The 22,288-nt window shown below is 39.7% G+C and overlaps 1 protein-coding gene across 1 annotated transcript in view; it reads right to left on the reverse strand.

Moving 5' to 3' along the window:
- The window catches only part of PCSK5 (proprotein convertase subtilisin/kexin type 5), a 413,154-nt gene that overhangs the window by 277,141 nt on the left and 113,725 nt on the right, over positions 1 to 22,288 (reverse strand). Inside the window, 2 exon segments of the mRNA XM_054583010.1 lie at positions 10,011 to 10,087; positions 12,976 to 13,119. Of these exon segments, the coding sequence (XP_054438985.1) occupies positions 10,011 to 10,087; positions 12,976 to 13,119 (221 nt within the window).

Consider the following 22,288-nt stretch of genomic DNA (forward strand, 5'->3'; position numbering starts at 1 on the left):
AAGTCCTCTAATACTTAGATTTTTTTTTTCATTCAAATTCCAGTTCCTTCTCAGATGTTCCGCTACCCCACCTCCCCCAATACTCCTTATGTGATGAGAAAGATGGGTGGATAAAAGACAGGAAAAAAAAAACAACAATCAGTGTTTTTGTTTCAGATATTTCCTACTCTTTGTAAACCATGAAAGGAACTTATTTATTTAGGAAAGATCTTAACAAACTTTATGAAAGAGTCTGATATCCAATGCAATTAACAACACAAATCACAGTTAAAACTGCTGCATGACTCAAGTTCTAGTCAGATCACCTAGTGCAAAGTGTGTGAACTGGTGCCAAGAGTGGGCACTTGCTGGACACAAATGTGTGCTTCTTTCTCTGCATGATGACAACATTATACTAGAGCAGCCTGATAAAGGGGCTGCTGGAGGGATGGGTAGAAAATGAGAGTCTCTTTAGGTAATTCGGACAAGCATGGCAGGGGCAGGGATCCTGCGCAGATGAACCTCAGAGGAGGAAAAAGCAACCAAAAGCAAAAAGGTCACACACAAATCTTTGGCAGACAGCTAATCTCAGTCCAGGATGTCATCACAAGGTATTTTTTTATCTGCAATTCATGCAAATTCAAGTGCATTTACTAGCATATAGAAATCATATGCAGATGGTGTAGGGGTGTCTAAAAATAGAAAAAGGTAAACTCCTCTAACAAAGGTCAGTCTTTTCTAAAATTCATGAAATGGCAGCTTGTGATAAGAGGCAGTGGAGAAAGTGGGGATTCAGAAGATGATGGAAAAATCACAAGCAGCCCACGGCTTATCTCAACTCCTTTGAGCCATTTTCAGTGTTCTACAGGCAAGAGAACTCACCACGAATCCCCAAAACGGGACACAAGACCATAACCCCTCCTTAGGGAAGGAGATTTCTGATGCCCACAGGCTTTCCGGAAGCACAGTCTTTTCTTCCTACAGGGAATCTTCCTTTCACAGCCCACTCAGCCTCTCAAGGATGTCGCTAAGTGCAAAACCATTCGGAAGCATCTCTTAGCTTATGTGATTCCAGCCTCAAACACTCCATATCTCCATGTAGAGAAATATGAAAACTAACTCTACCTGCCCTCGAGGAATTAGACTAAAACTTGACCTTATTACTTAATTATTATCACCCATAAAATAATATTAAGGATATCCATCCCTGTGACACATTTATGCCGTTTCCAAAAGATTATGACCACCTGGTATTCATTCAAATTTAATGAAAACAAACAAAAAATCTGTTAATACACACCAGTAGAATTTTTTGAGGATACCGAAACTCCAGCTTTCCCATGCCAACCCCTGATCAAACCATACCTGACGCCTTCATTTTTTAACCTGTAAAGCTTTCCCAGTCCTGTGTCTGCCTTCAAGTGATGGTAGCTGATCCCCTTGCTAGAGTAAGGTAGAGTAGAAACTAGAGGCTATTTATCAGAGTCTCACCTGGGTGGCCTTTGTTTATTTCCACAGAACAGTACCATGGTAAAGTCAGATCTATATAATCATTTTGTAATAAATGACCTTGGTGACTTGTTCAAAGTCCCATGTATGTAAGGAGACAGCAGTCTTTGTGGACCCACTCCCCCTTCTCTGAGCAACAGGGCACTTGGCACGGCCAGGCTGTTCAGTGTGTACTGATCACAGTGGGGCACCAACCTGGTATTACAGCCCTCCCAAGGTAGTAAACTTACTGAAGCATGTGCTCAACACAGGATTAATTTCTCAACTACTTGACTGCAGAGTAATAATGTAGCTATATACCTTCATAGGCATGGGAACAATGAGCTCAAATTCTGACTGCCACTCAGTGACATCCGACACTTCACCTCTGTCCAGGCATTATCTCTAATGTGGGTTGTTGTGAGCAGTAATGAGACAACATGCAGATATGCTAATTTTATTAGCAATTGCTTACATTGCATTTAAATAGGGTCAAATAGCAACCAGGTAGCCTTACAGGTGTTTTGGTTGGTTAAGTTAAAAAGGAACATTGGGATGTTGATGTGGCAAGAGAGGCTCCTATAAAGAACATTTCTCCAAAGCCACAGACAGAGTGAACAACAAGGCTGGGACGGACACCAGGTCCCATCTGAAAGGAGAGCATTTCCCCCTCTATCACTTTGCCTTCTTTGGTGACCTATTCTATGAGAACTAATGAAATATGTTTTGAGGGCCCCACGAGGGTAAGTCCCTAAAAGACACATTTTCTATTTGTTTACCTGTATTAAGGATTGTAATTAAAATGTGCATCTACCATTGATACTAACCATACACACTTATCTTAAGTACACTGGTACAATAGGCTTCCATTGTAATGAGCTGAATGGCTAAAACATAAAAGTTTTGACATGTCTGTTAGCTTGTAACAACAAAATTCTAACTTTAGTTCCTTAACTTAGAAGGCATTTGATTTGAAAAGAAGCCAACTGATATCTAAATAGCACCTTGATAACACTAAAATGAACAATCAGCCCATTTGCAGTTTGATTATATTTTCAGCATGTTCTTCTTCTGGTATCTGTACAGGGGTGAGGTACATAAAACAAGGACTCTGTTTTCCCCTCGGTTTGCCTTCTTGTTCAGCATCTAACATGAGTGTCCAATCTGGCTGATCACATTTGAAAAGTCTTGGATGCCTTGTCTAATGCTCTGCAATAACACAAACAATATCCTACCACTGACTTCTCAAGGTCTTCCTGCTCTAAGTTTTATGTGTATCTAGGTGTAAGGAAACAAGAGAAAATATAAAGGTCCAAGGTGGAGGTTAGAGGAGAAGATTAAGAAAGAAAGACAAATACATACACCTGTCTGGAAACTCTGCTCAAATGCTTAATCCATTATTTAAAAAGGATACTTGATACTTATCTCTATCCCTTACTGCAAATTTCATCTGCTCTAGAGGCCTCACGAATTTGTGAGTTTGTTTTTTTTAAATAAGATATTTAAATTGAAGCAACTATCAATTATTCATGTCTAAAGTGCATTGAGTTAGCATAAATTATACCCAAATCTCATTTTAACCTATAGCATCAATCAGACCCTTTATGAAAACTGTTATAAGGCCCTAAGAGGGTAAGTCCCTAGATCCTTGAGGAGAACACACTGCAAGTGACAAAGGGAAGAACAAAGGGGTCCGGAGAATGCATTATCATGATCATAAGCCCCAGAATAATGAATGCAGAGGTTTATAAAAATGAATATTTATACTTCAGGTAACAGGTATATGGAAATTCTAGGCTGGATAACCGTTTTCTATATTTATACAGTTCTCATTAGAGTATAAACAGCCATTTAGACAAATCCTATTTATATATCTAAGTATTTTCTTTCTTAGAAGAGTCTAAACATTTTTTCATTTACCAACGATACCAGGCTAATGGGCCAACATATCTGTCAGTCAAGAGCCAATCAGGAAACATGGAGCTCCTTTATTCTGGGGAACATGAGAAAAATTTGTGCAAGGGACCCATATAAAGATGCAGATGGGGCTTGGGGAAACCATTAGGGAATACGGCAGTGTTCCAGACTAGTGACACTGGAACCCCTAGCTTTAAAGAGCCTTGGGGAGGAAGTGGTTATTGATACCCTCAAAGAGCAGCTTTTAGGAGGTCAGTCCGAGGGCCACCTGCCAGGACTTACAGGAATTATAATCTTTAGGGATGCAGCTAGCCCCCAGTGCCCCGGCAAGGAGGGAGCAGAGAATAAATACCCCCTCCTCCCTCTTGCGCATCCCACTGATCACCTGCCTGAGCCTTCCATTGGCCAAACCCAAGCAGAACCCAGAAGGCAAGGGAACACATTAATGCAGTCCCTAGAAATCAGCTTTCTCGGGTACAGAGTAAGGCTAAGGGTATAAAAAAAGGAGTACAACCGCTACATGAGAAAACACTATTTAAAAGGTCACTACTTCAATTGGGACACATTTTGCTAAATTACCTAGATGAGCCAATCAAGGAAGATACTCTTATAACTCTTACTGTTGTATTATAAGTAAGACCAAACATTTTATACCCCAAACTAAATGGGAAGTCCTCTTCTCAGGATCTGGTCTTGCCTCTCTATTCCCACCATATTGGTGGGAATCCCATATTGGTAAATGTGACCGCATCTACAATAGGGAAGATTTTGTAAAAGAAGTTACTCCACAAGCGCTGTGAAAACCCCCTGGAGGGCAGCCAGCTGGGACGAGGGAGGCTGAGAGCAGACATCACAGGGGAACCGACAGGAACTGCAGGGGGGGAAGAAGGACGCAGGTGCGGCTGGTGGAAGGCTGAACAGTCGTGGCACATTCAGGGGGCTCCGTAAGTCCTGATGGGCCAACAAACAACACAGGAGGCGGAGTGGACAAACTGAGCAGGGCAGACTGACTAATGAGGGAGGACTGCAGTCCTGAAGGGGCTTGTATTTTTAACAATGTATCAAGACATTAAAGGCTTTTAATGTTCTTATTTTGGTTCAGAAATATCACTTGGCAGGATGGGGTGGGACTGGAAGCAAGGGAAACCTTTTAGATTTTATAAGGATGCAGGTGAGAGAAGAGGGGAGACTTTCAGAAGGCTAGTGTGGAGGGATGGGTGGGGGGGTGTCTCTGGAGAGCCCCTTCAGAGGACGATGGCGAGTCCTCTCTCCAATGGTGAGAACTGTCATGACACGGGGGCTGACGGTTGTTGAGGGGAAGGGAGAGGGACAGCGGGCTTCTGGTCTGAGAGGATTTTTCCTATTGTACTACAACTTTTTGTGAGGTGTCCAGCACCCAGACAGCCTTCCTAGAACCTAGAAGATGATCAAATTGTTTTTTGTTAACTTATCTCAATGTATTGATTGTATCATGAACTCCTATGAAAGAAATGAACTTTCTAAAACAGTCATTGCCGCTTCTTTCATGGACATAAAATCTATGGCTGTATATGAAAAAGTGTCAGATATTTTTCACTGTCTGTTTTGTATATATTCAGCACCTACTCTGTACATCTGTAGAGACATTACATAAATGTATGTGATAATCACTGATGCGGTAACTACTATGAGTATATTATAGATGTTATTTTGAAAATATTTAGAAAACATATCAGCCTCTTATAATGGCCCTGTTTTTTTTTGTTTTTGTTTTGTTTTGGTAGGTTCTGTCTAATCTACTTAGCTGTAAGATATTTTCTTAATATATTTGGCTAAATCCTATATATGAAGAAATAATGCTTCTACAGTAAGAAGTATTATGGTCATAGAGATTAAAAGTCATAGATCTAAGTGTATTTTTTTTCTCTCACATTGAATTAAAATATTTCTGTATAATCAGAAAACACTGTCTACATTGGCTTGGCTTGGAACACTCCCTCCTGACAACAAATCCTCATCCAAAAGAATAAGAAAAACAGGCCACACACACTTCATTTTCTGCAACATGGCAACATTCTTAAAACCAGAGATTCTGTGTGAAAGGAGACTAAAGAACCACCCTGGCTAAATCTTCCTAGAAACAGAGATAAGAAACAAAATGGAAAATCCATTCCTTTTTGAAAATGAGTTTTTAACCTATGAGTTGGTTTATTTTGAAAAGGAATTAGATTCTAGGCCCATACATGACACATTCAAAATACAATGTCATGGTCTCATCTCCTACTAAATGTGTTGCTATGACTAGGGAAGGGACCATCTAACTCGGACATCAATAATTCATTTATCAGAAATAGGAGTAGTGGTATGAAATGCCAGGAGGCTGTTTCATTTACAGAGAGGCGTTTTCTATTTTAAGCTTAGAGCACTGCAGTCAGCTTTATTCAGAAAGTTAATATGAATGGTGACAAAGCTGCACTAGTTGTATGGTCTCCCCCAATAATGCTGTGTCTTTAGCAACAGTTATTTAGGTCTGACACACTACTACTTGGGGATATGAGAAAGTGACAAGAAAGGAATTTTTATCATTTTTATACTCCAGAGGTGATTGCCTCCACCCCAAGGCTTGGGCATTAGAAATATAATCATGTAAGTCTAAGAGAAATGATTTGTACAAAGTTGTGATGGTACATTTTCTCTCAGTACTAGAAACTCTTCAGGCATTACAGCTTCTTCCTAAGTCATCTCCTAATCAACCCATTAGCTAGTAGCCTCTGTTACTTCACCATTGCCTTCCAGCATTTAGCAGAGCATCATCATTGACAAAGTGGGGTATCAATGAACATCTGTTGAATGAACAAATGCCGTCACGTATGAAATAATTTCAAATACATTCTGATACCTTCTGGTCAGATGGTACAATGAGGAGGCATTTGCATAGCCAATTCCTCAACTTTCTTACTCTGAAGATGATTAGAAAGTCCTCCCCTTCACTACCTTACATCAAATTCAAGGATTCAGCACTGCTGAGGGAGGTGGGGCAATGGAATTAATGAGAAGCAGGACTACTGCAGACAATGATTCACAGCTCCCAGCCCCTGCAGAAGCAGAAAGACCTAAGTGAACCTCTAACCAAGGTAAAAAAAGACCTCCAAGTCTTACTTTACGTTTTAAATGTTCATGTGCATATGTATTTTAAGACATTATAAATTTAACCCTTTATTTATCCAAGAACTGGATAAAGGAATAAAACACAATTATAATAACAGCTGTAAATATCTACCACCTATTATATAGTCAGCATTATGCTTGGTGTTTCACATACTTTATTGCTACTCTTTAGAAGTATTATTATGCCCATTTTACAGATTTAAAAAGCACTAAAGCTCAGATTGGTTAAGTCCAAAGACCATCAAGTTAATCAAGGAGCACCAAGGCAAGTCAACTCTTCTAAACTACAGACCAACTCTTATTTCCTGATGCCAGGTGACCTCTATTCCAAGAGAATTATCTGTCTGTGGATCCACGCTTAAAGACAGTCCATCAACCCTAACTATAGTTATGGTGTAATAGGGAGGATATTTTAGCCCTAAATGCCTCAGCACATGCTTCTGGTTGGCCAATGAAAAGTCAGGTAGCACTACTGAGAGGAGATAAAGGGACATCAGATGCCCCACGTGACTGCTGGCTGCTACAAAACAGAGGTAGGCAGTGCTGGTGTTGCACCTCTGAAAATGCCGTAATTCACTCACAAGACTACAAACCTAAGCACACACCTGGAACAGTTCCAGTGTCCTCCAATAATCAGACTCACACCATACTCAGTGAGCCATGGTCAGTGCTTAGAATGGGTCAAAACAGGACACACCAGAATACCCCAAGGTGAGCAAGACCACTGTGATACTTCTTAGCAAAGGTCTTGGGGACTGGTCAAGTGTAAAAGGAACCCTCACAAAGGATACAGTTTTTAAAAGGCAGACTGTAAAAAGACTTCAAAGCCAATACTTAAAGAACTGTCTTTACATACAGACTTTGTGGTTAGCAAAGTTAGTCACAGGTCAGATTCCCCTTGGTGAACAGTTGCTATGAACACTGAGAGTTTCAATGCAAAAACTGAGCACATGTAGCTTCAGAGAGAACTGACTAGAGAGCACAATGGATTTTTCTTTTCTACCTAGAGACACCCTTGCTCTTTGACATCCTGTACAAGGATACTTTGAGTGTTAAGATGACCTAGACGCTCCCATACCTTTCCTGTTTCTCTTTTCTCTATACAAGTGTTGATGGGATAAATTTAGCTAATGGTCCTGGCCCGTTTGGTTCATTTGGCCCATAAACTGAAAGGTCGTGGGTTGTTTCCTGGTTAGAACACATGCCTGGATTGTGAGTTTGGTCCCTGGTCAGGGTGCATGCATGAGGCAACTGATGGATGTTTCTCTCCCTCTCTCTCCCCCTCCCTTCCCTTCTTTCTAAAATCAGTAAGCATGTCCTCAAGTGAGGAGAAATAAAATTTAGCTAATGGATATAGTACAGTCAATTCTGCTATACTGCTTCCCTTGAAAACATACTTTTTGATTGATATATCTAAGCAATCAATCAACAATGGCTGATATATTAGGGAGTAAGTTGAACATGATATGAAATTTGCATGTGTTTATACACAATTTTGTCCCCCAAACTCTAGGTAAATGTAGAAAATATACCCAGCTGTACTAAGCCCTGTACAAATACTGCAGCAGACACACAAATACTACACACCACAGGAGCACAGTGGGCCATACTTGTCCAGGCTGAGGGCGGCTACTTCCCAGGTGACTTCAGATCCTTCTCCTTCCATCTCACAGTAACTTGTGCGCTGCCAGGGTTCCGCAGGCCATCCTGGTGGTGTCCTCCCCTCTCCTAACTGCCCCTCTTTTCTTCCCAACCTATTTTGTACTTTCCCTTTCTACTCTCTGTTCTCTGTAAAAATTTAAATCTTGATCTCTTTTTTCCATATTCTTTTACTTTTGCACACACAAAGGGCAAGCGTGTGAGTAGGAGTTGATCTAACGGGTGCACACTTCCACAAACAAACTTCAGGTCTTTTTGCAGATTGACTGTCACTGTGACTAGTTTTACATGTTTCTTAACCACTTTACATGGATAAAATTGGGATTATTTTTAATCATTTTTGTGTGTATCTCTGATGAAATATTTCAGTGCTGAGCTCTAACTCCATTTGCTTATTCCTCCATGGTTTTAGACTTTGTAGAGTGCAAGTATTTTTAGAAATGCATGTGTTATGGCAGAACAGATAGTATATTGACATTTATTAGCAATGACTTTATTGAAGCTTCAAGTTCCTTCAGTATTTCATGCTCTCACATTAGGTTAAATCCATGAGCGCAGTGTCTCAAACTATAATCCTTTGTGTGAAATTCACTTTAACTTTAAATAGTGTAATCTGGACAGTAATGACTGGGTCTGAAAGAAAGTTACCCGGTTTAATTTAGTTCTCTTTCTCTTTAGAAAGTTCTAGAAAATTCTATCTATTGATACATCCATTTGCACATTAATGCTTTCACCGCTAAATCTGATCTACAATATTTACCCAGTTGTTAATATTAATGATCAGCATATTTTCCACAGTAACTTTTTTGAGGCTTCTTGGTAGATGGTAAAAAGAAAAAAAAGGGAAAGGATCCCATGTACAGTCACAATTATCTAGGTCATATAGTTTTATCTAAACTTATTGACTCAATTAAATAATACTAGCTGAGAAATTTTTCCCTATGGAAAAAACACAGGCTGGAAATAGTACATAATAAATGGGCACACCACCACTCTTTGGAATTTCTGCAATCCCAAACTAAAACATGCAAATAAAAATTCAAGTGATAATATCTAAATCACAGCATAATGGCTGAAGGAGCTTCGCAGTAAAAGGAAGAAAGTTAATGTGATCTAAAGATTAGAAATATCCATAACCTTTAAAAAACTTGTATCATTGAGAGCAAGAAACACCATTTTCATTTACTTTCTGAAGAATTTTAAGATATTCTATCTTATCAAAAAGATGTGCATTTTCAATTGCTTTCACAAAAACTACTGTACTAACTGGAAAGTGTAAATGTGGTTAAATGGGTTTCTATGGCTCTTGACTCTGGAGATAAGAAATGTAATGTGTTCCACACGCGGCAAGCCTTGTAAGTATTTCAGGTATACTAGCAGAAAACACCATCACTACAGGGAAGAGGAGAAGAAAGAGACTTCATGTACAGTATTCATTCAAATCTGCTGAATTTAACAAAGTACCTCTTTTGGGGGATACTTTGTTTGCCTCTCCCTTTAAGCGCACTGTCTCTCAATAAATGGGCCACAAGTCAATTACCACTTGAAAGGCAATGTTTTCCAGCTCTGCTCTCAAAATTTGGAAATGTTGAGTCATTCTCTTGAGTGTTCTCTTTCTCTCTACAATGATTCTTACTATGTGGACCACTCCTTTTTATTACCCAGAAGCTTCAGTGGGAAGATGCTTGTTTATCTTGGAGCAAATCAGGGACCATTTGTTACCAAGTATTTCCAAGAAAAAAAAAATATCTCCCTCGGCAAAAGCAGAAAGCAAGTCTCCTTGCCAGCCACATGCCAGCCACCCTTCCCTTGGGCCTTACTTGTTCTCGTTGCTTGCATCGTAACGAGGCATTGGGTCCAAGTCATTCCCATTCACGTCACAACTGGCCAGAGCATCCTATGGCCACAGAGAAGAACAAGAGAAAAAGACAGATGGTCATTAATTAGCCATTAACCTGAAAGCTCATGCATTCTTAAACACATTTCTGCAAAGGAGTAATTAGATTAAATAATACATGCATGGTTCAGTGGTGTCAGGATGCCTTGTTCAGTAATAATCAGCGTCGTACTTTCTTCCACCCTTAGGGTGAAGAAATACTCTCCACAGACCAAAGACGTGCTCAGTCCATTCTCGCCAGCACTTTTTCTCTTAGACTAAGAACTGGACTCTCACCCAATTTCTTCAAATATATCCTCAGTTACTATCTTTTCTCCATGGACTTTCTATCTTTATTTCTTCAGTGTCAAATACCTAATTTAAAAACTTTTTAAGATAAAAATCATTCACAAATAATTGGCAGGTCAATTAAAAGTCGGTACTAGGAATTTATTATATCAGGTATCTCAGCATCTCTATTAGGTGATATTTGTCTGGTTTCAAATGTTTTATCTACTGAATCTACAATTCAGCCTTGCTGCTAATATCAATGGCCTCATGCACCAATCAAAATAACAAAGTTTTATTCTATGTCAAGGTTCAAAATGAAGCAAAAATACCTCCGAAAGCAAATAAATGTAGAAATAATTTGGGATTTTTGAATATTCTGATACTTTATGATAATTCCTGATTTCAGTTTTGATAAAGATAGTAAACAAAGTTTAGCTCTATGGTACATAGAGTCTGAAACATTTAGGGAAAATAAAGCAAAATATGCAAACATATAAAGGTAGTAAGTCCCTGCTTCCTGTACAGAGGGGGCCATGCAGCCCTCCTTCGTGGTCATGAGAGTACAAAGGGAGTGTAGCTAGTGTAACTTACTAATTTACTTATAAGGAAACAGAGGCCTAGACAGGTTAAGTAACTTGGCTGGAGTCATGAAACGAACCACCCATGGAACCAAGACTGGAACCAAGGCCATCTGAGACCCCATCCACTGTGCTTTATTCTTCATGGCACTGATATTAGGAGAACTGAGAGGGTATCAGTACCGCTAATTACACAGATAAATTCTGGAATATTCTTTCAAAGAGGGGGAAAAAAATGAAAAAAGTAAACAATGCAATCACCGTTAGGTTAAAGCTATTTGTATTTTATCAAATACATTCCGACGCAGTGGGGAGCAGGAATACACCACAAGAACAGCACTGTGTATGACAAGAAGGACTCCTTTGTTAGGAGTTAGGTAGCCACACCTCTGTTCTATATATGGTCTGGGTTAACTCATTTTAGTCTTCAGGCCTGATTTTTTACCCTATTAAATGAGGAGACTGAACTGAAGTTCCTTTTTAGCCCTAAAATTCCATGCTGTGAAGAGACACAAGTTTATACGCTTGTGCTCAGACACAGGGTGAGGGCAACCACTCCACTATTTTGCTTAATGACAACTAAATGAACTTCCAGTTCCTTCTCTCTCTCTCTCCTTTTTAAGCCTCAGAGAAAATCATCAGATTTGGGGGAAATCACTATTTCATTGTAATAATTCACTTGTGAAGTTTTTTCACTGAATTTTTGAAACAAAAAGGGCAAAAAGAACAGTGGATGAAGTGGCTGGGAGTGTGGGTGATGCTGCATTTCCTGTGTGAAGGAAGGTCCTCAAGGTTAGAAACGTGGGTGACTATGGGAGACAGTGGCAGTTCCTGATGTGCCAAGAAGTGACTGGGAAGCACTATATTTGCAAAGATAAAATGGAGTGTTTTCAGGTTGGAATGAGAAAAGGAAAATTTAGAGAAATTAAGTGTCGCTGAATGAGAATGAACAAATAAGAAACACTAGAGAAAATAGATGGCCGTTTCTATCCAAATGGTTTTATGAGAAGCATGAACGTGCTTGAAGTTAAAATGGGTTTCGCAGTGATATTAGTGTTTATGGGCGGAAACAACTGTCAATAGAAAAGAAGTCAGAGGAAAAGCCAGGAGACACGGGCATGTGTGGGGTCCACCTGGAGTTTCTGTTAGGCCCTCAGAGGAATCAGAGTTGTTATTTGCAGACAATAGGGAGTCACTGCAGGCTCTTTAGTAACGAAAGGAATATTTTAGGGAGAACCCCAAGGTGTCAGGAAACATGAATTTGGAGCAGACAGAGAATGGCACCCAGGAAATAATTATGGCACTTTTCACCCAACTTAGGGAGGGGAAGCTCAGGAAGGGATCATTCTGGAGAGCAGAAGACAGAGGAGGGGTCACTGGCATATTCCCAGGCAGCGAACAGCACAGTGGCCGAGGGGACCCAGAGGCCACTGGAGCAAAAGATCACAGGGTCGGGGGACAGGTTACCCTCCCACTCCCCACACAGCCGCGGGGTATCAAGACCATAGTTTTCAATGAAAGTACTGAGTTTCAGCATTTTTGGTTGTTCTGCGACCCTGGGCTCATCTTATGTTCTCTCTGAGTCCTGGAATTGTAATACCTTCTTAAGAAAAAGAATTCACTGATTTGTAAGGATCATCACTGTCCTTTAAAAAAGGAGAGAAATAGACCAACACAGAAAAACTTGAGAAAAGTCCTAAGTGCACTTTTCTCCACAAAAGAAACAGCACTTCCTAGTTGTGTGGATGAGCTGTTGAGAATAGCGGTTGTTGCTGGTAGCAGGTGGTGTGGACGGTGGGGTCTCTACTTCCTTATCACCTGCTGTCTGTTGTCAGAACATCAAAGGCACTTGAAAGCTGAAAGCATGTATCTCATGCTTCCTGGACTCTAAGTGCATCTCTTACAAGACTAGCGCAATACACAGAGACTTCTGGATCTGTTTGCTGCATTTGCCAGTAGGTTTCCCTCTTTCTGATCATTCTACCGTGAGTTCACTTGCTTCCAAAGAGGCAAGGCGTTCCGATCACAGCAAACACTCACATAGTTCTGCATCAGATCCGGATGGGTTCTCTCAATGCCGTCATCCAGGATGGTCACCACAATGTTCTTCCCCGTGTAGCCTCTCCTCCAGGCTCCTTCAATGTTCATGTCTGACTGGCAGGGATGCGTGTTGTCACTGCAGTGCTAAAGGCAGAAGAGGGAGCATTGGACATTGCAGATTACTAAACAGTAAGGAGACGGGAGAATTACCTACTTGTTAAGATAATGCATTAAAAATTAACAGCAATTTGGTGGATTGCCTGTTAGAGTAGAAGCATGGCTTTCTAGCATAATAACAGGGGAAAGTAGGAAGGTTAGGTGTGGGAAAGGCAAATGAGATTTCTTCTGCCATCTCTGACTTGTTCTAATACCATTGATCCTTTGGAAAAACATAATGAAATAAAGTTTATTTCAACAGCAGAATGAAGGATGTACCATTTGATTGTTAGCATGTATTAATGACACACAAAAGTGCATCGTAGCATTTCATTTATAAATGCACATTAGGTAACTCAAGAACACATACTTTATAATTTCAGCCATCTACAAGCCAACTTGCTACAAGTGAGGACCAACTCAGGCAGCGCTTATACAGTGTCAGCCAGACATGTGCTACTGTGAAAAACCCATGAACAAAATAAAAGTTTGTGCAATCTTCTGTCAATAAATTAACAATGGCTATTGTACCATAGTTTGTAGCAGGTAGACACTTATTTGGCACTACTTTGAGAAGGGAAAGAAGAGTAGTACATAGTCTGGAAAGGTGACATATACAGGAAAATGTATGAGGACTTCAAGGGGTGAGCTTTAGGAGTATGTGTTGTAATTTCATTCCACAACAGCTATGACATGCAAACATATCGAGAAATGAATTAATCAGCAGCTCTTTCAGATATAATTTACTAGCACTCATCAACCCACACAATTATTCCTTCTAAGTTCATCTCTTCGAAATATCCCTCTGAGCGGTGTTGATTTTCAGTTTAAGACTCAGTAGAGAACAAAGGAGAAGAGATGAACTGTAACATAATGCCATAACGACACAAGCCACCCCTGGTCTTTCACCAGTCACTATTCTCTTCCTGTTCTGTGACAATTTGGTACATTGGAACACAAGCTTTGTATGTGCTTAAGCATACTGGAGACCCAACTGCCAACGATTCACCAAACACATACTTTACCGAGTACCTCCTACATGCTGGCTCTGGCAGGGAACAAGGCAGATGAGATCCCTGTCCTACTGATCCCGCTAAAGGGGTGATACAGATAAACTAACAAGACCATTCAGAACACTCCTTATACTTTAAAGGAATTAAACAGAGTGATACGATGGTGACCGCTGAGGGGTCTGAGTTTACCACCTTAGGTGGGATGGTCAGCAAAAGACTCCAGTCTCTGAGACAGTGGAATGTGAGCTGAGGCATGACTGATGAGAAGGAGCTAGTCTGCCCAAGGGCCTGGAGACCAGTGTCTTGGTAGAGGACACAGCAAATGCAAGGACTAAAAGGTGGGGAACAAGTTAGCACACTGTAGAAAGAGAAAGATATTGCTGAAGCTTAGTGAACAAGGGAGAGAATGGCATGTGAGGTGGCAAATCAGAACACAAAGTGAGATTAGAGCATCCAGGGCTTTGTAGCCACAACTTGGCTTTCATCCGTGGTACAACCTAAATGGAAGCTCATCTCTTTCCAAACTTCATCAGTCAAAATCAAATGCTAACTAGCAACAGATACCTCTAATACTCCCCAACAAGAATTTATTAATGTGCTCCCCAAATGAGACTGCCCTTTGTTGAATATTATAAACACACTTGAATAGTTTCAAGGATTCATTCTAACAAAGGGAGAACCCATTTTCCATCACAGATAATATCTAGAAAATAGGGGCTTATATATTTTATAAACATTTGCTTTTGTTCCCCCCACTTAATTGATTTTTCTCTGACATTTGAGGCCCTGCAAACACACACACACACACACACACACACACACACACACACACACACACTCTCTCTCTCTCTCTCTCTCTCTCTCTCTCTCTCTCTCTCTCTCTCTCTACTGCACTGACCCAAATTCCACCTTTCCCACCTCTCCCCAGTCTTTGGTAGCTCAGGTAGCGCATACAGCTGTCTCCGGTTCTTCAACCTATTCATGTTTCATCCCTTTCCTGAACTTACGGACAGGCACACACATATACCCCCTGTTCTACACATACAACCCCTACACACTGAATTCTACTGAATTGTTGTTGACTGTTGAATCTGGTGTGTGGATTTTGTCTTGATTGTAAGCCCTTACGAAACTATGCATTAAACTAAGTCTAACTAGGATTTCAGTAAATATTGGCACGCCAGAAATGTGGGCATATCCTTAACCTTATTTCCAAATTCACAACTGCCATTACGCTTAGCACTCTGACCTCATCAGAGAGATCTAGCCAGCTAATGCTTGGTTAACAGAGATGATCATGAAAGAAATAGCATAAATTTCCAAAATGCCTCTGTTTTTCAGAAGTCTCCCTCTGGCTGAGAGTGAGCTTGGGCCTCTCCTCACCAAATGCTTTAACACAAAGCAATCTTGACAGGTTTCCATTTCATTTTCTTTTTCCAAACTTGCTCTGGCCACCTGTGGTATCATTTCTGATGTGCAGTAATGTTAATGTGGTCTCAAGAGGTGGGCCAGAGGAAGGAAACGCACAGGAAATGGGTAACCCACAAATGGGATAACCGTCCTGGAGTGGAGGGATGCGGCCTGAAATTGTAATTATGAAAACTGAAGAAAACCAGCAGTCTATGGAAAACACGTGTGTTAAAAGTGGAGCAATTAGGTTTCTTTCTTCCAAGTCTGCTTCTGGTGAATCTGACTTTATCATTAAATATTTATGTCCCATCCTTCCCCCCAGCCCCGCCTGCCTCTTTTCATCCACCAACATGGTATGGTATTGGTGGAAGGGGAAGAAGGGGAAATATCCAATCGATATTTTCACTTGGAAAATCTATTATGGTGAGTAGCGAAAAGGTCAAAGGAAAAAAATACTCAGAGCCTGAGGTGTTTCTTGCAAAAGACTAATAAGGTCAGAGGACCCTTAAATCAGAACCACAAGTCCTGAATATGAATCTTAGATTTTATACATATATTTCAAGTGGTCTAAGCTTCCAAACTTATTTTTAATATAGTTGTTTCATATACTCAATGTACCTAAAGAGCAAAGACTATGGAAAATATTGATGCCAGTCAATACTGACCAAAGAGGAGAGTGAATTAATCATTTCTTTAACTGTCTGATTGAAACAGTCTTTAAACTGGGCTCTAGTCACTTGACAAGAATCTGTAAAATAGCATCACCCAGAGGCAAAAGAAACATATACAGTCAACATTTTTGAGAAAATCTCCACCAGAGCTGGGACTAAAGACTAGTTTCCAGAAGTGTGTTATCACATAGTATGTAGTCCATAGACTGGTATTCACAGTCAGAAATGTCCAACATTATTGAAACTGATGAAAAACACATATGTACACAGTATATGCAAGATAAATAATGTACCGTATTTCAATGATGGTGTCTGCACAGATGACTACTGAGAAACAACAAAAATGGAAAATATCTGCAGAAATAATGGATACCACTTAGATCTCCTATGTTCTCATCCATAAAAGCTTTATTCTTTTTAGGAATTAAGTTTTGGAGAAATTGTTCTGTGAGTTGTAGAAAGGGCTTTTTCCATACCAGCGTTATGAGTTATTCTGCTTATAAACCACTCTGGGTGTGTCTGCTTCTCTTGTGTCTCCATCAACGTATCACAGCGTTTGCACAACAAAGGAACAGTTTATACCCCAAATAAACACCTTTGTTATATTTTTACTATCACTTTCTTCCAACCTGGGGAGGTGGGCGGCTTCAGTGTCATTCTTTTTAAGCTTCTCCTAGTTCTGAGCAATTTATATGCTGCCAATAGCCTGCTTGTACACTGACAACATCTGTTGTTCATTGTCATTAATGCAGTGGCTCCTAAGGCTGCATCACTGACTATACAATGTTCATAAGAAAGCAGAATTAAATACATAAAAAATCCGTTTTATAGACAGTTTCAGAAACAAGCCAGTCAACCTAGTAAAGTGTATAAATACTTGAAATTCTTTCTAAAATTTTGAGTCCAAGAGTTCTAAGAAATAGCAAAAAAATAAAACTGATACTCCCTAAAGTGAAAATATAACTGACATCTACTAGATCCTTCTCCTGGCCAAGCACTGTACTAGTAGCTTTACACAGACTAGCTTTATTTAAGACTTAGAACAACCCTTTGACAGAGGTACTTTTATCATCTTTTTAAGAGATAAAGAAAATAAGATTTTTTTTTCTTTGTCAGTTTTGTTTTTTCATTTGTTGCTTTTTGCAGGTGGTGGGCACAGGAAGAGTATACAGCTGTCCTATTACAAGGTTGTATACCTGCTATTTACATAATGTCATTAACTAATGGTACCCTGAATATTTAACAGAAAAAGATGAGACTGACTCGGCCTAGGGAACCTTTCAGAATTCAAACAGCTGGTCAACAGTCAAACACCAGACCACAGAGCTATGAAAACTTATCTGTTAAAAGTTGAAACAAAAAAAGGCTTAGAGGAGGGCAAAATACATGCAAATTCAGATGAGGAGTGGATAAGGAGTGGATGTTGGACAATACAGCATCAGGAAAAAAAATTCAGATAAGAGAAATTCCAATGGCCTGTGCATTCAGGCGATCAAGTGAAAATACTCCTGGATAAGGCTTTGGAGACCTTCTAGTGTTTCCTTATTCCATTTATTGCAACTCAACTTTTAGAAAATCACCAAGTTTCTATTTGAATAGTTTCAGTGACAGGGAGTCCACGTCTTTACTAAATAGCCAACGATGTGTTGGTAAACCAGTTCTTCAAAAAAGAGAAAATGTCCCTTATTTATAGTGTTTGCTCATTTTCATGGTGTAAATACTCATATCATGGCCAATTTTAAACAACCACGCTCACAAAATTCTTGACTGTGTAACAATAAGCTTTCATGAGCTGTTAGAAGGCAGATCCAGCATACCACTGGGAACAGCTCACTCCATTGTTAGTCTTGCTCCATTTCTGATGAAGTCATTCCTTCCAATGGGTCTGACATCTGCTCCTCAGTACTTTGGAGCTTCTGGGAAGTATCTGGGCTTAGTTCTCCCCTTCACAGTTTCAGACAATAGTTTTACTACCTCTTGCTTTTATTTGGAGAAGATCTTTAACTTTTCTGTTTCAAGGCCTGTAAAGAAATTGGACTTAAGAGCTTTTGTGCAACCAGAAGCTGAGGGGCACTCTGTGGGATACAAAATAGATTCTGTAACTCCAAAACTGAAGATGGTAGCACAGATTTTTGAAAATCTAAATTAAGGTAGGGAGTTCTCAGGCATTCACTATAATATTTATGGGACAATTTGATGGACTTCTTATCCTTTGTTATCATACACATGCAAAAATTAGATGCCCATGGCCAAAATGGACCCAATGTCCAATTATTCAAGGATACTATTCAATTTGTGGGTTTTCCAGGAATTTCAAGATAGCCCAGTATGTCTCACGAATATCAAACTATCAGCATTAGCAGCAAAGGACACTAGCTATGGGAATTGGGCAGAGGGATGTTTAAATCCCACCTCTGCTACTTTCCAGCTGTATGATTTTGTCAAGTTACCTAAATTCTGAAATCCTGATCTATAAAGTTTGCATGAAGAGACTTGCTACAAAGATTAAAGATAAAGTATATGAGAAATGACTGCTGTTATTATGATCATATTGTTGTTGATAACAGTACATTCATGGGCGACATCACATTCCTAATAGTTTAGAGAAGGTGACCCTGGTGTTAAAAAAAAAAAAAGGAGATATAGATTATTACAAAATAAAGAGATGATGGTTTCTTTATTGTCTGGCACATGTGAAAGGGCAATTGATCGTCTGTAAAAGTAGCTGATGTGACACAATCTTTTATATGTGGGCGAGGTGCTGGAGACAGGATTGGGACATAAGAGGAGAGAACAGTATCCAACTATTTTCTGGTACATTGGTTAAATGGCATCCTATGAATCATCGTGCTTTACTCCACACATCTATACCTAGCATCCTGACTCTGCTAGAACCATGGTTCACATCTACTATAATTTTGACAGAGTATGATTTCTCAGTTAACAAAAGTTTAAGGAAGTCTCATGTAATAACAAAGAAACATCAGAAAATAGCAGATGTTAGAAAAAGAAAGGCTGTGGTATACAAGATATGCCTAAGTAGATAAAAGTCAGACTAAATCCACTTCCTAATGTTCTACTCAAAACTGAGGGTCAAGAAATTGAGGCAGTGTAATGAAAGGCAATCAATGAACCAAACGCAATCTTTTCAACAAGTGGTGGTGTAACAACTAGATGTTCTCAGGAAGGAAGGAAGGAAGGAAGGAAGGAAGGAAGGAAGGAAGGAAGGAAGGAAGGAAGGAAGGAAAGGAGGGAGAGAGGGAGGGAGGAAAGGAGGGAGGAAATACATCAAGACACAGGCCTTATTCCTTTCACAAAATTTAACTCAAAATGGATCACAGACCCAAACATAAAATGCAAAACTAAAATTCTTGAAAGATAACATAGGATAAAACCTAGATGACCCTGGATATGGTGATGGCTTTTTAGATTCAACACAAAAATCACTCTGTGAAAGAAAGAACTGAAAAGCTGGACTTCATTAAAATTAAAAACTTGTGCTCTGTGAAAGACAGTGTCAAGAGAATAAGAAAACAAGACACGGACTGGGAGAAAAATATTTGCAAAAGACACATCTCATAAAGGACCATTATCCAAAATATACAAAGAACTCTTAATAAACTCACTAAGAAAACAAACCTGATTAAAAAACTGGCCAAAGACCTCAATAGATACCTCACCAGAGAAAATATACAGAGGGCAAATAAGCATATGAAAAGATGCGCCACATCATATGTCATCAGGAAAATGCAAATTCAAACAGCAAAGGGATACCACTACATGCCCATTAGAATGGCCAAAATCCAGAACAGTGACAACAGCAAATGCTGGCAAGGATTCAGAGCAACAGGGACTCTCATTCATTGCTGGTGGGAACTCAGAATGGTACAGCCACTTTGGAGGAGAGTATGGCCATTTCTTACAAAAGCAAACATACTCTTATCTCATGCAATCAAGCAATAACAGTACCTAGCATTCACCCAAATGAATGGCAAACTTATGCCCACACAAAAACCTACACATGGATAAGTATCTGCTTTATTCATAATTGCCCAAACTTGGAAGCAATCAAGATGTCTTTCAGTAGTAAGTGACTGGATCAACGGTGGTACATTCAGACAATGAAGTATCAGTCAGCACTAGAAAGAAATGATCTATGAAGTCATGAAAAAACATAAAGGAAACTTAAATGCATATGACTAAGTGAAAGAAGCCAATCTCAAAAGGCTAAATACTGTATGATCCAACTACATGACATTCTGGAAAAGACAAAACTATGGAGACAATGAAAAGTTCTGTGGTTGCCAGGGACTGGGGATCGTCAAGGGGTGATGAACAGGCTGAGCACAGAGGAGTTTAGGGCACAGAAAACACTCTGTATGATACTATAATGATAGATCCATGTCACTATACATTTGGCCAAACCCATATAAATGGACAACACCAAGTGTGAACCAAAAGGTACACTACGGACTCTGGGTGTATGACTATCAATATAGGTTTACCAACTGTCATAATCATACCAACCGTAATAATCATACCACTCCAGTGAGAATACTAATAATGGAGGTGGCCATGCATGGATGAGGACTGGAGGGAGACGGGAAATCTCTGTACCTTCCTCTCAACTTTGCTATGCAGATAAAATTGCTCTAAAAAGTCTTTTAAAAAAGGAACTGAGGCGAAGCAGGCAAATAACTCGACCCTCTATGGATTTAGTTAAGTAAACAACATTTCTCTTATCTGTAAATTGTGTGATCCTCTTTGAATCATCTTTCCAAACAGACACATCTTGAATTAGAGACTTTCAGTCCAAAAAATATTTAATACAGTAAAAATCAATGAGCAAAAAAAATCTTGTCTGCTTTTAAAGAATTTCTACATGTCTCATCTTAGTGTTTAGAGAACTGGTTTCAACTGTCTTACTTAGCTTTGCTGCTAAAGGTTAACCAGGGTCTCTGAAACTTACTGGACATTTCAAAGACACTGAGACCGAGCCTTGCATGGGCAGCCATCGCGCCTGCCAGGGCTCACACATCCCTCAAATACCTTGGGTCCAAAAACTGAGTCAGGTCTTGAAAATCTGGATGTGAAACCACCATGTTCCTTCAATTTTGAAAGCATCCTGAGGTTCAAGCCACTGACTTTGATGCACTACATTTAACCTTTCTAACCCAAAATATGCCTCCTATCTATCCCTCTCTCATTCAGAAAATGTTTTACCAAATACTTACTACATTCTGGTCACTACAGTGGCCCTGATGCTCTCCCTATGCTCAAGTCCTTAAAGTCAATTCTGTGTGACAAGCAAGGATTTTACAAAAACACATGGTAAGTACTACAACAGGGGTTCTCAGGGGCTGTGGAAACATGGAACCCAGTCAGGGGAAAGCACGGGAAGGCTGACAGCACTTCTAGAGAAAACAACGTTCAAATTTAGCCCCGCAATATGAACTGACTAGCCAAAGGGCAAACAGAGGGTGAACAGGATGTGCTTACTTTTAAAAGGATATAGAATAATTAAAGAGGGATTGGAGTACCAAAGGAACAAAAAGAAACTTGGTGTAGCTGTCTGATACAAGATGAGAGAAATGGTGGGAGATGAGAAAAATGAAAATGAGATTAGAGAAGTAACCACAGGCAGGACTATAAATGTTCTTATAAGCCATTTTTTAAAATTTGAGCTTTGTCATAATTCAGCGTAAAACTGTCTAAGGGTTTTAAGATAGTGAGTGACATGATTTGGGTGTCTAAAATCTGCGTCAAACTTTAATTACACAGGAAAAACAACTTGATCTCCCCCCTCTGATTCCTACACAAAGTTGCACATGTCGTAGTTGCAACAGGGATCTCTGTTGTCCCTACACCAAGATACGGCATCTATGGCTCCCCTCCTTCTCCATAAACATCCATGAGAAGATCCTTCAAAATTAGCTCTTGAACCTCTCACCTCTTCACATGTTCTTCATGGCTGGCTACACCCTGATTCAAGCCACTATCCTCTTGGTTCTCTATTGTCTCTTCTCTGTACGTCAGCAAAGTGATCATTGTAAATAAACTATG

This window comes from Pteronotus mesoamericanus, unplaced genomic scaffold (assembly GCF_021234165.1).
Source record: "Pteronotus mesoamericanus isolate MK-2021 breed Mesoamerican mustached bat unplaced genomic scaffold, CSHL_Meso_final contig_73, whole genome shotgun sequence".
NCBI lineage: Eukaryota > Metazoa > Chordata > Mammalia > Chiroptera > Mormoopidae > Pteronotus > Pteronotus mesoamericanus.